This window comes from Chelonia mydas, chromosome 1 (genome assembly GCF_015237465.2).
Source record: "Chelonia mydas isolate rCheMyd1 chromosome 1, rCheMyd1.pri.v2, whole genome shotgun sequence".
Taxonomy (NCBI): domain Eukaryota; kingdom Metazoa; phylum Chordata; order Testudines; family Cheloniidae; genus Chelonia; species Chelonia mydas.
In genome coordinates this window covers 117,154,767-117,169,297 of record NC_057849.1, presented here as the reverse complement: position 1 = coordinate 117,169,297, position 14,531 = coordinate 117,154,767, and the positions used below count along the sequence as shown (strand labels likewise).

Sequence of the window (14,531 nt, the reverse complement as noted above, 5' to 3'; positions counted from 1 at the left end):
CAGCCAGCACTTTTTAACGTGTCCTTTCACTCTATTCCAGGGGTTGGATTCCCCAAGGAATGGTGGGTGGACCAAATCCATCCTAATTGTAGTATGTACCTAAAAGGATTGAAACAACAATTCAATTGGTGGGTGAGGGGACACACCTGGAATCGTTGCTGGAAAGGGGATCGTGGGCAGCGGGGAACACTATGCTGGGTACATGGAATCTGGGGGACGAGTGGGTAACCAAACAATTAGTAAGCCAAAATGCGAGATTTTAACAACAAATTAATGAATTAATGTCACAGCAACTGTCGGCAATTGCCACAGGGTGGAAGACAGCAGGAAAGGTAAACTTGCAATTAACTCATTGGGCAGGGGACCTGGTGACATGGGTGAGGGATGGCTTCAGGAGATTAACGTGGGGAGAAGCGTGTGTAGGTATTCATAATGCTCAGTTAATAGTGGATATTATAAGAGATGCTTGGTCAGAACAATGGCCTTCAGTATTAAATTGGGAGCCTAGCCCATATTTATCCACAATTGCAAAGACATACCCATCTACCTGGAAAATGACATCCCCAACTTGTGGGGACAGTTCTTGTGTAATTGTTACTATGATACCATGGGAAGGAAATGCAAATAAGGTGGTCCCCTTGAACCCTATGGGAGTAACTAGGGAAGGGGGAGCAAGTTGGGAGCCACTAGAAAATGGGGGGTGGGGGGTGGAATGGGGTAAATTGGACTGTCATCACATTAAGCAGTTGTATATCTAGAGGAGGAATATGGATGTGCCCCTCTCCTATGATTATGGAGGAGCAGGATCAAAGGCCTATTGCAAAAGGGGGGCATTTAAAGATAATGAATATGAAGTACGGTGTATTCTGTTGGGAATGTATGCAGTCCTGCAATATAACACTAGGTGGCAAAATCCTTCCAGTATATGACCAAATTATGAACTTCTATACACTGCCACCTGGACTATGGTGCACCAAAGGATCAGTGGACTTAAACAATTGAACCAGCACCTACTACCCCATGCCATACCAAGTAGTTGAATTGGTTTGGACAATACCAGATTTCACTGTGGATATTCAATGGACCCACAACATGGACAAGAGTACACAAAGATTACAAGAGCAACTTGCTGCAAGTGCCAACAGTTGGACACACTTACAATACACACTACAGGATGGTGCTGACAAAATTTTAACCCTATCAAAGCAGGCGAAGCAGTGTTTTTGGTGGTGGCCAAGCTGTTGGACCATACTGCAGTCGTCAGGACTCTTGGTGGTGTTGTAGATTATCATAGCAGCTGGTGTTTTGTTAACTGTATTTGTGTTATGTTGCATATGGAAATGATCAAGGGAGGCACAACCCCCTAGAGAACAGCCACTAATTATAACCTTTAAGTAATGTAGTAAGCCCTCCCCAGCAGTGTACTAGACAACCCAGACCCAACCTTCTCGGGCCCTCTGTAATGGGAAGTCTGGAACACTAATTGGAATAGGTGTGGTATGCCCTTTTGAGAGAAGGTGCAGGGCACAGTACTACACAAGGGGCAGTGGGACAGATGGAATATCAACACCTTCCACATTGATGCCTGGCCCTATCAGGAAGTGTGTCGCCGTATGTCCTATGCTTTTCCAGGGATACCTGGGGAGGAATGTTAGGATATAGACATTCAGGTCTGTCTGTAAAGGCCTATACTTTAAGATTTAGGTATATGTTTATCATTTAGCTAGTTATAGAGGTATAAAAGAAAGAATCAAAATCACTGTCTGCCTGTGTAAGGGCCTTCTCTCACTGTGATGGTCTGAGGCCCTGTTCTTAAGCTAAGGTCTTTGGCTAAGCAGTGGGAGCAACCATAAGCTGGAAAGCACACGGTCACGACCTCACACATTTCAAACCAGTCATATTGAAATAAGGCAATCTAGGGCTGTTAGAAAGGTGATCCAATCGATCACCTCCAGCTAAAGGGAAGAGCTTAGAAGATGTAAAAGGAAATTTAGTTTGATTGTTTTCTGTTTGGTAAGAACTCACTTATCAATAGATATAGTTGGGAAATCCTTATGTCTTTATAGATGTACACGTCTACCCCGACATAACACGACCAATATAACGCGAGTTCGCATACGTTGCGGTAAAGCTCCGACACGCTGTTCTGAGCAGCGTGTTAAGGGTGCCGGGCCGGGCTGGGGCTGAGGAGTTGGATAAGGGGCAGAGGGTGTTGGGGGCGGTCAGGGGCTCCCCCTTCCCCAAGTCTGGGAGGCAGGAGCTGTCGGGGGGCACTTTTGGGGGCCCCACAGTCCCAGAGTGGCCCGGGGGATTAGCAGGGGGCCGGGAGCAGCCCGCTCCACTTCCCTTGCCCCGGCCATGTCTCTCGGGGGAGGGGACTTGGGAGAAGGGATCCCCCCACACTCAGCGGCAGAAGTGGAGCAGCCCAGCCCCAGCCTGCTCCACTCCGCCAGCTCCCAGCCGTGGCGCTCCACTTCCCGCCGCAGGTGAGTGCGGGACCTTTCCCCAACCCCCCCGCCTCCTCCCAGCGACACAGCTGGGGCCGGGGCAAGGAAAACAGTGTGGGCTGGGGTCATGTTACTCTGCTTTCTGCCGCCGGTGAGTGCGGAGGGCGTCCTTTCCCCAACCTCCCCGCACTCACCTCCGGCAGGAAGCGGAGCACTGCAGCTGAGAGCTGGTGGAGTGGAGCGGGCTAGGGCTGTATTGCTCCGCTTACCACCGCTGCCGGTGAGTGCCTAGTGTGGATAGGGGTTGGAGCAGTCAGGGGACAGGGAGCAGGGGGGTTGGGCAGGGTCCTGGGGGTGATTAGGGTCAGGGAAGAAGGAACCGGGGGGGGGTCCAAAGCAAGTTTGCTATAATGCAGTCTCACCTATAACGCGGTGAGATTTGTCTCCCGCGGACCACATTATATTGGGGTAGAGGTGTACTTGTAAAATCCTCAAATCTCTACTGTTTTGTCATTATAGTTCCCACTTTGCTATTGTTTATTTGCATGGTCTCTGTCTGGTTCTGATGGTTTCTGTCTCCTGTATAATTAATTTTGCTGGGTGTAAACTAATTAAGGTCGTGGGATATAATTGGTTAGCTAATCATGTTACAATATGTTAGGATTGGTTAGGTAAATTTCAGCAAAATGATTGGTTAAGTTATAGTTGAGAATATTACTATATAAATTAAGGGCAAACAGGAACTACGTTGGGATTCGAAAATAAGGGTAAAGGAACTTGGATTTAAGCTTGCTGGAAGTTCACCCCAATAAACATCAAATTGTTTGCATCTTTGGACTTTGTGTATTGTTGCTCTCTGTTCACGTGAGAACCAGGAAAGTGGGAGGGTAAAGGAATAAGCCCTCTAGCACCATTGTTTGAAACAGACCTTAAATTCCATGTTTACTCAGAGTACTTCTTTAAGGGGATGAAATCACATGCATCTTACAAAATGGGCTAGCCTACTTTTGGTTTTGTTTACCAGTTTTAGTCTGTATTTTAAGAAGGAACATACAGGAAGCACAGTCCTGAAGGTGTACACCTAAAATACATAATTGCATATCAGATTCAAACTAATGTGCATATTGTAACGAGACTATGATAGTCTGAAAGTGAGACAAACTGAATAAATAACCATAAATGCCAAGATTTCAACAATGGCAATAGTTTTACTTTTCCTAAGGCCTGTACAGAGGATATAGTGTTTGGGGTGATGGCTAATAGTTACATGTTTTCCCAGTCTGCTCAAAGCAAGCAGAACTCAGCATACAGATGTTTGATTATTGTTGTGGCATATGAAACGACTAGTGAACTATTACATTCATTCATCTATTTCAGCAAAACTGGATGTAAGAACAGGATGATTACTGCAACTATACTTTGAGATCACACCACAAAACACTGTGTACTGATATGAGATTTTAATGCATGGAAAAACCTGTTTTGGCACTTCTCTCCCCCCAACAGAGACATGAATATCTAGTACTTGCATTAGTCTGAAGTGGGTTTATTGTTATTGCAACAAGATAACTGTTCCCCTGCTGTTAAGCTAAAATTTTAACTAGCATCTGCTCTCTTAAAAAGTCAAGAAACTTAAAATGTGTGTCTTGCTGACAGCTCCATGTGTAAAAAGCATTACAGTCACGCTAAACTACTTTTAGAAGGAACAACCACCATCAGCATCCGAATTCAAGTAACTTTATTTCAATGTACATGAATTGAAACAAAATATAATTGAGATTTACAGACTTGAGAGAAATATATTGCTGGGCTGGCCCATTGGCAAGTCTTCTTCACTACTAAGCTGTGAGACTTATTAGATTTCCAGTCTTCACCTTGCTTGTTAGGCCAAAAAGGAGCTGAAAGTGCCATACGCTTATTCCCCAAGAGGACTGCATTGCTCTGCAATTAAAAACTAGTGTTTATAAAAACTGAAGAAGAAACCCATCCACTCTTCAGCTAGATAAACTGAACTCCATGCTAGCCTCAGAGCTTCAATGAGAGAGCGACCTCTTCTGAAAAAATACATCTATTACTAAAATCCTACTTCACTTGCGCTATTGTGGAAACTGCAGCTTTCGAGTATTAGGCTTCCACTGCAATTTTGTTTTAAATTAGCTTACTTTGCACAGTCCACAATTTTGCAAACATTTGAGGTTTGCAACACATACTTTTCCCCCCATTAATACATTAAATGATCTTCAGTTCTACAGTGTTTTCCAGAGTTAGCAGAGACAGCAAAGCAATCACTATTGATCTTGCCTAATTCTGTGGATGCTGAGTGTATAGTATCTCGGTATGGACAAGTCTTCACAAAGCAGACAAGGCATGAAGGAGACCACTGTAGCAGGGCGTTCTGCTCTAACACTCAATGCCTGTAATATGTAAATGGCTAAAGTGATGACTTGATTTCTGCAGTTGTGTTAAGACTTTTAGTCTTCTGAATTTTATATTGTACTGGTTACCTTTTTTTTTTTTTTAAATGAATCTAATATAGGTGCAAAATTTGCAGGCATATATAATAATTGAGTGTTTATATTGTTCCAGCAAATAGGTCTACTCTAGCTTTTCCAAATTACCGCTATTAAAAAAGGTCCATTACTACTTTTCTGCAATTTTCCATGTCTTGTCTGTAACTCGGCCGCAATTATTTGAAGATCATCTCGCGATTCAGATAAGGCCTTATCTATTACTGAAGAGCAACAGTGCAATAAAATATAATGTACTGCCTCAAATTTAAAAACAAACATTGTCCCTTCTGATGTTCTTATCCTGCCTAATCTCTTGTACAAGCATCTGCTCTAAAATTCACAACCACAGAATTTATATTACATAACCCTGCAAGCAAGGTGTTTTCAGTACACTTGTTGTTGTGTGCTATTACATGCTGGCTCAGCTGCAACATGCGGTGTACCTACTTGGTAAATGGGAATTTCTTTTGACAGTCGACTTGAAAATTTACAAACGCTAAGACTGTTTTACAATTTATAGTCCAATGTAGTTAAGTTAGTCAATGCTACACTAGGGCACTATAAGATAAAGCAATGCTTTAAGACGCACTATTCTGGTAACAGTTATTTGCAATTCTTGCCTCTTTAAGTTTCCTTTATTGAAAATATGATAAATGGTATAAAATACGGAGATGTAGATTATGGAAATGATTTGAAATAACAGATTAAATTTATGGTCAGTTCCCAGATGATACCTGGTTCAAAGGGGCTCAGATTTTCAACCTACTTCCAAAGACAAACAAATAGCTGGAATTTCTTCGAATGTGAATCAGTTTATAAAATTGTACAGAAAAATGGAGTACTATGTGCAAACATACTGAAATCAATAGACTTTATAAAAACATTCCTAGAAATGTACCAAGCTTAAACAAAAAATGATATACAAAGATTTATAGCTGAGCTTTTAGTCATCATCAGAATCTGAATCATATTTTTTTCCTCTGATGGTTTTCTTGTCCAGCTTTGTGACACTGGTTCCAAATTTCTTTTGGCTCTGAAAAGGTGGGTCCATCAAGTTTCCACTAGAAAGAAATAAAATTTTGCTGTTTAAAGTGAAAAGGTAAAAAAAAATATTGACAGCAGCACAGACCCGGAGAAGCTGCTAGTTCGACAAATCTGTTTAAAGAAAAAGGGGTTGGGATCAATAGTGGGTAGGAGGAGCATGTTCTTTCTATACCCTTAATCTCCCCCTCCACACTAAACCCAGAGATTGACAGAGAAAGTAACACTAAGACAGCAAGGTTGTACTATCTTGCTTATGCAGCTGCCTCCCCTAAAGCAAGGTTCTTGAGGAGAGCTAGTCGGGAGCCCAGAGAGCAGGACATAGGAGACTAGGATTCCAGAGTAGTGCAGACATACAGAGCCTCCACACTAGGGATGGGCAAACTTTTTGGCCCGAGGGCCAAATCAGGGTTGCAAAACTGTATGGAGGGCCGGGTAGAAAAGGCTGTACTGCCCCGAACAGCCTGGCCCTGCCACCTATCCGACCCCTCCCACTTCCCGCCCCCTGACTGCCCGCCTCAGAATCCCCGACCCATCCAACCCACCCTGCTCCTTGTCCCCTGAACGCCCCCTCCCGAGATCCCCCACCCCTAACTGCTCCCCCAGAACCCCGCCCCCTATCCAACCCCCGCCCCCCGACTGCCCTGACCCCTATCCACACCCCCACCCCCTGACAGCCACCCCAGGACTCCCACGCCTATCCAACCCCCTCTGCTCCCCATCCCCTGACCACACCCACCCCCCCAGAACCTTCGCCCCCTCTTCCCTGACTGCCCTCCGGGACCCCCTACCCCTTAACCAACCCCCGCCCCCCTTACCATGCTGCTCAGAGCAGTATGTCTGGCAGCCGCGCCGCTTGTCCGGAGCCAGACACACTGCCTTGCAGGAGCGCGCAGCCCCACTGCCCAGAGTGCTGCCCGCGTGGCAGCGTAGCTGTGGGGGAGGAGGGACAGTGGGGGAGCAGCCAGGGGCTAGCCTCCCCGGCTGGGAGCTCAAGGGCTGGGCAGGACGGTCCCCGGGGCCGGATGTGGCTCATGGGCCGTAGTTTGCCCACCTCTGCTCCATGCAGATGGCTGTAGCCTACAGTGTACCCCTAGTTATCTGCAGGGTTTGTGGCTCATTTTACAGAGGGAGGGCTAATAGACCTAGATGGGAGAAACTCTGTAAGGAGAACTTAATACAGGTTTCCTCCCACCTCATCCCCTCCTCCAAGTTTTACCCCATGAGGAATGGGCCAGCCCATCAATATTTACTAGATTCAAGACCCTATACCATTCACAAAATAGGTTTTCCCATATAAGTTACAATCCAGCAAGTCCACTTGTTCCTCATTTGTTGGATCCTACTAGTATATTCTCTTTGGCCACCCCCTCTCTGCTTGCTTGCTACTGGTGTGGAAGAAAGGGAAAAGGAAAGAGGAAGCGGATGTTCCCCCAGACACTCTTACAGAATAACGAAGTGCCCAAATGAAAACAGAGTTCTATAAAGGCACTGAAAAATGCAATACTTAGACTAGGAGTGTGTTAACTATCGCTTAGCTCCCATGAGACTACAATATACTGTTCTCATTCTACTTTAAGAAAGAAGCACCCCGTTTGGAATGAGAATACGTTCTACAATTTGGAGATTTAACATTCAAATAAAAGCAGATGAGTTTAATGGAAAACCTTCCCTATTTTTAATAACTTGGCTTTAAAAAAAGTCAAGAATATTAAAAGCAAAAGAAGGTACATTATCAAGGTTTACCTTTTAACCACATAAATCAGTAAATTCAGATTGCAGATTCTACAATATCCAAACTCTACCCCTGGTTTTTACTATCCATGTTTTTCCATTAATGATCACAAAAGACACAAGGCTATGTGACAGTTCTTTGCAAATGCAACATAATAGAAATCATTTGCACTTTTTTCAGTAAGAGACTTTTTAAAGTCAAATTGTATTTAAACTACATTTTGCTATCACCTTGGACAGGCACATGCCCCATACCCAGATGAACAGTGCAAATGTGAAGATATCCTGTAAAGACTGAATTAGTTCGGGAGGAAAGGCTGGGCCTTCAGCTGACTCATGAAGAAGCAGCTGTAAAGAGAGTGGGTGGGAACTGATTATCCTAAAGCCCAAAGAGCAGAGCTTTGTTTTCACTACTCTTGAGGAAAAAAAAAAAAAAAGTTTTCCCAATACTTTCTCAAGAGGCACTTCCCTTGGTTTTCCTTGCCAAAAGTTTATTGCTGTAACAGCTGGATTATTAGCTCACTTTGGTCTTGGGCACATTAAACGTCAACAAGATCAATAGAACCTTTATGCAAAGAATGAATCTGTAAATATAACCCTCACACATTAACTTTAAAAACCAAATATATTAATTACCTGTAATTAATTATGTCTGAACAGCCTAATCTCCATTCTAAGGTTTCTGTGGTGAAGTCATCCGTATTACCAAGATCAGTAAAGCCAACAATAAAATCTTGCGTTTTTCCATCTTTTACTAGTGCTAGAGTGGGAATTACTTTGATGCCTAATCTCTCACACAGGAATGGAGATTTTTCAGCATTTAATTTTAGGAATTTTGTTTCAATGTGTTTTTTTGAAAGTGCTGCCAAATGCTTGTCTAATATCATGCATCTGTGAAAAAAAATTCAAATACTTATGAGTTAGGTATCACAAAGGCCATAAATCATTTAAGTCTACTTCAGTGCTGAATTCTTGATTATTAAGGTCATAGTTGAAGAATCAACATTACAGACATAACTTGTTACTTTTGGTTTTACATTTAGGGAAAAATAAAATATTCAAGAACTTCAACTTACATTATCTGGATTTCAAGGTTATCAAAATAAGTTACTTTGACATTGTGGTTGTGGAACTTTGGATAACACATTCCTTCCTTGAAGCCTCTGGCTGCTAGCAGTTCATAGAGAACACTCTCATCTTTCATTAGGGTGTGTTCTTGCTCACACTGAAGTATTTGGGAATTTTGCTATTGAACTTCAGCAGGAACAAGATCAGGCCCACGTTTTTAAGAAGCAATTTAGTGAGATTTGTTCAGTGATTAACAATCAACACCAAATTTTTTCCTCTGCTACCAAGTTTTCCAATGACCCTTTTCTAGGAATAAACCCATTATTTCAAAATGAATTTTATAGAAATAAAATAGAAACGTTCCCTTACTCTAGTCCGTTTCCTAGCATAGCTGCTCAGCTCAATATTAATGAACTGCCTGCCTCAAAGCTAAGCAACTACGATGATGTGAAGCAAAATGCTCTCCTAGAAATCCTGTCCACAGACTGTAGAGAATATTTTCAGGTATCAGTTTACCAAGCTGGTCAACATAATCAGATGGTGTTCTAAAACAAGTCCTATGTTAAGAGTTTAGGATGCTTATTTAGTCTTAGTAGAAACATGACTGATTGCAGGCCCCCAGCTCAGTGAGATTTGACAGACCTGTTGATTTTAAAACCTTTACATTCAGTTCCACTTGCTGCTTTTGGAATAGTTTATTTACTTTTACACATTCTTAGCATCACAAGAGTCTCTTTAAAATAAGGTATTTACTGTACCTGAAGGTTGTATCTTTATAGAAATGGCAAACCACATTTTTACTCTCTTTGACTTCTCGGAAAAAGTCTCTCTCACTTGGGATTTCTCTATATTCTCCATGTCCTTTTGAGAGCCATTCCTATGATCAGAAAATAAAAAGTTAGTACAGTGTTTCTTAATTGTATTTAATCTATTCTGAGAACAATATTAGTTTTAGAGAAATCCCTAACATGACATGTTATAAAAATGTTTTTATTAAATAAAAAAGACTGCCATCTGAAAGCTTAAATAAAAGATGAGAATCCTTAAAAAAAGAGGGGAAGGGCCAGGAGGGTTTTACTGGGAAACAGTTGGAAGTCAAACTATAGCAGCTAGACAGGAAAAGAAACTACCTTTCCCTCTTCTCCCCCTGCACAATGGATGAAAAACCACTGGTCTGGACATGGCTGCTGGGTTAACCTGCCCAAATATTTTTTTGTGGGGTAGAAGAGGAGAAGTTGTCACTGCTTTGGTGAGAGCTGCAGTCCTTGTACAGAATACGATACACTTCCATAGTATAACCTCCTACAAATAGATTAAAGCACCAGTATTCAAGAGAGGATATAAACCCCGAAGTTCTTTCAACAATTTTGGGAGCCTCAAAATTGCAATACTGACTGCCCTCTTCCTAAAGTAATTGTATACTGAAAAAAAAAAAAACAATCAAAGCATGGCACCTATAATCATTAAACAAAAAATATCACTGAAAGCATGACACAGCACACTTTAAAACTGATTTACTTTCAGTTGTCCCTATATAGAAAATGCAGATCAATACATTTGTAAAACTTCTGAAATATGCATTAGCATCTCAACATTATAAAGGTCACCAGAGGTGGCTTTACAACAGATACATTAAGAATTTAGATAATCTTTAAAATGCCAATTGTATACAAACAAAAAGTTCTTCAACATCTAGGTTCAGTCCAAATACCCCAACATAAGCCAGTTTTCCAGAACAACATGCACGCAATTATACACACAAAAATGCATGCTTGTTTACACTTACTGAATACAGAGTTACAATCTCATAAGGGAAAAGTTATAATTGGATGTGCAGTTGCAGTAATTGCATGATTAGGTGTGCAGATGTGTGCCTGCAATTTTGAAAGTGTAGCCCTTTATTGTAAAAATTACTTTGCACTGAATGGAGAAGGATGGAGTAAGCTAGATGTTTACAAGCAGTACTTGCTTTTCCAAAGCTAAATCTCAAGTTGCTTATTTTTTAAAGTTAAAACAAAGCAATTTTAACAAGATGCCAGTGCAAAAAAAGCATGTTACCCTAGGAAGGAGTGAACTGAATTAAAAAGATGTCATGAATATCCTGAATGTTGTCCATGCTCATGGTGCCTAGTATAGACTAATTATTTTGATTTTATTTAATCAATACAAAGAAGAAGACATAGAGTCAACAACAAACTAAACTGTTCAAGGAAAATCAGCAACAGAGGGAGAGAGAGGTTACGTTATCAAAAAATATGTTCAGGTCTACCTTGAGTCAGAACTATTAAGATTCCATATCCCTCAGCATTCCAGTCTAACAATGACAGATATCCAGCTGTATCTACATCTCAAAACCTGGTATTGGCCACTACCGTTCCCTTCACAACTGCAATGCCCTCTTTCCACCTCATATCACTGCCCAGTTTCGTAATTTTTGAGGCTTGACTGTACTAGGTAGGGAAACCCAAAGGACTTCCCTATTTGCAGCTCAAGTTCCACACCAGTTGTTAAGGAAACCCAAACTATTTTGTAAAGGATTTTTGGGAAACATCAAGATCAGTAGCTTAATGAGATGATTGCAACAGCAAGGTAGGATCATTTTCTGCCCATGCAAAAAGTCATGAGGAAATAAGTTTTCTTCATATACATTCCAAAGTCTTACTGGATTGTGAGAAGCCCCTTTGCAGAAGCAGGATAGGTGACCAGCCCTCTAAAGAGCTGGGAGAGGACATGCACCATTCCTTTTGTAAAATGCCTCAAAAAACAGAGAGGGAGGGACTTACATACTACCACGAGAAGACTTCAGATGTTTAGAAGTTTGGAGGAAGGGGATCCCTAAGGTCTGTTGGCATGTGTGCATTACTGGTGTTTTCAGTCAATAATAGCTGAGGTCTCAATCACCTGAATATTAACAATCAAATCCAAATATCAGTTTTTTGCTTACCCTTCTCTTAATCCAGAATTTTTTTTAAAAATACACGTATTTATAATTCTGATATAACCAAACTGTTCTAAATCAAGGCCTAAAAATTTAAGTGTGTTAGACCTGTTGTATTCTATGCCAAATTTCAGCCCACACAGCAAGTGTACTGCTATTCAACACCCACCCACCCCTCAGATTTTCTATCAAACACCAACAGAATCAACTATGGCGGTCTTTGCTATAGTGCATAAAGCATTCTTTGACGTTCAGAATCTAAAACGCTGCCAGAAAATTACTTGTTTCTGCTGCTGGGATTTCTTTAGTGCTTCAAGCCTCCTTTCTTTAAGGCGTTCCAATTCATCTTCATCCATCTGGTCCAATTTCTGAATCTCAGCATCCAGCTGTTCTTCTACTACTTTAGTAGTCTGAAGCATTTGATTTTCCAGAACTTTTGAAAACATTTCAACAGAAGTATCAGCAGCCATTCTTCTGGACATTCAATACACTCCTTATAGCTGCAAAATATAATACATGAAAGTAGAGATGAATACCATAAAACAATACTTATTTTAGGCCTTTAGTTCATATCCTGATTGGACCAGTCTCTTATCCATAGCGTGCTGTGTAGCAAAACTGGGGGTGGAGAAAAGAGAGACAGTGCCTATCCCATTAGGAACTAATATGCAGACAGCTGTTTTCTTCATGGGGATTTACAACTCTGTAGACAATACTTACACCGTACACACACGAGAACAAAGATTCTAGTCATATCCTATTCTCTGACTCCCTAGGCCAGGTGCTAAAATAGCACATTCAGCTTGGAGAGGGAAGCTCAGGTTCACAAAGGGCACTTCAGTGTCAGTTTTAGGCATCACTGTGATCCACAACACCAACACCTCACTTCCGCCTAACTCTGCAGGTACCTAAACTCACTCAGTGACTAAGTTTTCAGGGTGGAAGTTCCCTACATATGTTTCTGCCTGTGGCCATGTACACTGTTGCCTCCCTGTAGGTGTCTGGCTACCTACCTATCTCATGCCTAAGGCCTAGCTGGATCCACAAACCAGGGGAGATAGGCAGAGGAGAATCTCTCTCACCCATAGGTCCTGAACTGGTAAGTGTGTGAAGAGGCTGCCTAATGCCACAAAACAGCCCGGGGAAGAGTGGGAGGTGGATCTCCCTCATAATCTTTGGCAGAGTGGTTAGGATACTCACCCAGGATGTGAGAGAGCCCTTGTTCAAGTCTCCCCTCTGCCCTATGAGAAGGGATCTGAACAGGCATCTGCCACCTGTCATGTGAGTGAGAAACTGACTGCTCTGGGCAGAAGCATAGGCTCAATCTTTCTCTGAGAAGATCCTCCTTGTGTTGAATTTCGGACATACATCATATCAGGAATAAGGAGGAAAAAGAGCTGCAGGAACTCACTAAGTTTCCCACATAATGCTCCATATTTACTTTACTTCTAGTTATGTAGTGCTGTGTGGTGGTTTTGTAACAGGCTTACACAGCAGGGCGAGAACGAGACCATTCAGCTCAGGACCTGAACAGCCTGCAAGCCAGTAGCCACCTATTTGTGCTACAAAATAAGCTGGCTGCCTTACGCCCCATACAGCTTGATTCCACCTAGCAAAATGAAGTGAAACTGCTTTTCCGAAACACTCTGCCCATGGGGGCCGAGAGCAGGTTCCAAAACGAGCATCAGCAGCTCCACTTCCCACCAGAGGAGGTGACAAGGTGGGTGCCTGACGGGTGGCAATTTTGCAACAGAAAAGCTTTAGAAACAGACTCCAATGAGAAACTGCTGAGCTTGAATTAATACGCAAACAAGATACCAATAACTGGGGTTTGAACAGAGACTGGGAGCGGCTGGGTCATTACACACATCGAATCGAATAAATTTGTTAGCCTCTAAGGTGCCACAAGTCCGCCTGTTCTTTAAACGTGTGACAGGCACGCCCCCTCCAGCTGCTACCCCTCGCAACTCCGGCCTATTGCGGCGCGGGGCGGGGCACCAGCACAGAGTGGCTGTAGGGCGACAGGGCCCCGAGCCAGGCAGAGGCACGGCTGAGTCTGCCCCCGCCCGGCCAGGTGCCACACCCGGGGTCAAGGGATGCAGCAGCTAAACACGACGTATTACGCATGCGCGGCTCGCGCCGGCTGCAACAGCTACATTCACCGGCTCCAACCCTCCCCGCCCCAGGCAAACGGCCGGTGTCAATCCCAGGCCCCCCCGCCAGGAGCCCGCAGCCGGGTCCCTGGGCCGACAAGGGAAACGCTGCCGGACAGGACGGGCCGCTCGCCGTCCCCGCGCCGCAAGACTGGCGGCGGCGGCGCCCGCTCCCCTTGTCCGCGCGCCTCGCTACCCCAGCTCGTGCCTGGCGGCTCCGACGGTCGTTGACCCGCCTCACACCAGGGAGGATGGTGGTGAGGGGAGAGGCCACAGTGCGCACGCGCCTTCACGCCGGCACCCAGCGCGACGGCAGCCTACGGAGAGGGCGCGAGACAAGGGCGCAGGAGGGACCCGCCAGCGCTGAGCCAGACGCTCGCTGCTGCCGCCGGCGCCCCCTCTGGCTGGAGGGTGAACAGCGACAACAGGCGACACACTCTCACTGCCAGGCTAGCCCCAGACTCCTCCTTTTATTGCCCCCTGCTGCCCAGCTCCAGGCTGCCCCGCCTTACTGCCCAGCCCTAGGCTCGCCCCCTCACTGCACCCTGCAGCCAGGGCCAGAGGTGGAAATTTCCCACCCATTCCCTCCTCGGGCACGGGGGTGGGCGCTGTACACAGCAGAAAACAAGGCATGCTCTGA

At 43.9% G+C, this 14,531-nt stretch overlaps 1 protein-coding gene across 3 annotated transcripts; it reads right to left on the bottom strand.

Moving 5' to 3' along the window:
• Positions 1–4,168: 4,168 nt before the first annotated feature.
• TXNDC9 (thioredoxin domain containing 9) lies at positions 4,169–14,330 on the bottom strand. Of its 3 annotated transcripts, none has more exons than XM_037898403.2 (5): positions 14,100–14,330; positions 12,020–12,238; positions 9,559–9,677; positions 8,369–8,623; positions 4,169–6,018 (listed from the first exon to the last, which is right to left on the bottom strand). In XM_037898403.2, exons 2-5 carry the CDS (start codon positions 12,218–12,220, stop codon positions 5,901–5,903), a joined length of 693 nt encoding a protein of 230 aa, XP_037754331.1. In that variant the 5' UTR covers positions 12,221–12,238; positions 14,100–14,330; the 3' UTR covers positions 4,169–5,900. The 3 variants fall into 3 exon arrangements, with proteins under 3 accessions (XP_037754331.1, XP_037754341.1, XP_043393074.1); XM_037898413.2 differs by having other exon boundaries at positions 14,088–14,206; XM_043537139.1 differs by having other exon boundaries at positions 14,025–14,163.
• Positions 14,331–14,531: the final 201 nt, after the last annotated feature.

Excerpts from the sequence above, each read along its gene's own strand:
- TXNDC9 (XM_037898403.2), bottom strand. The coding sequence starts at position 12,220 with ATGTCCAGAAGAATGGCTGCTGATACTTCTGTTGAAATGTTTTCAAAA. Across the intron at positions 9,678-12,019 it reads AATCCCAGCAGCAGAAACAA|GAATGGCTCTCAAAAGGACA; the intron begins GTAATTTTCTGG and ends TTCTGATCATAG. Across the intron at positions 8,624-9,558 it reads TATAAAGATACAACCTTCAG|ATGCATGATATTAGACAAGC; the intron begins GTACAGTAAATA and ends TTTTTTTCACAG.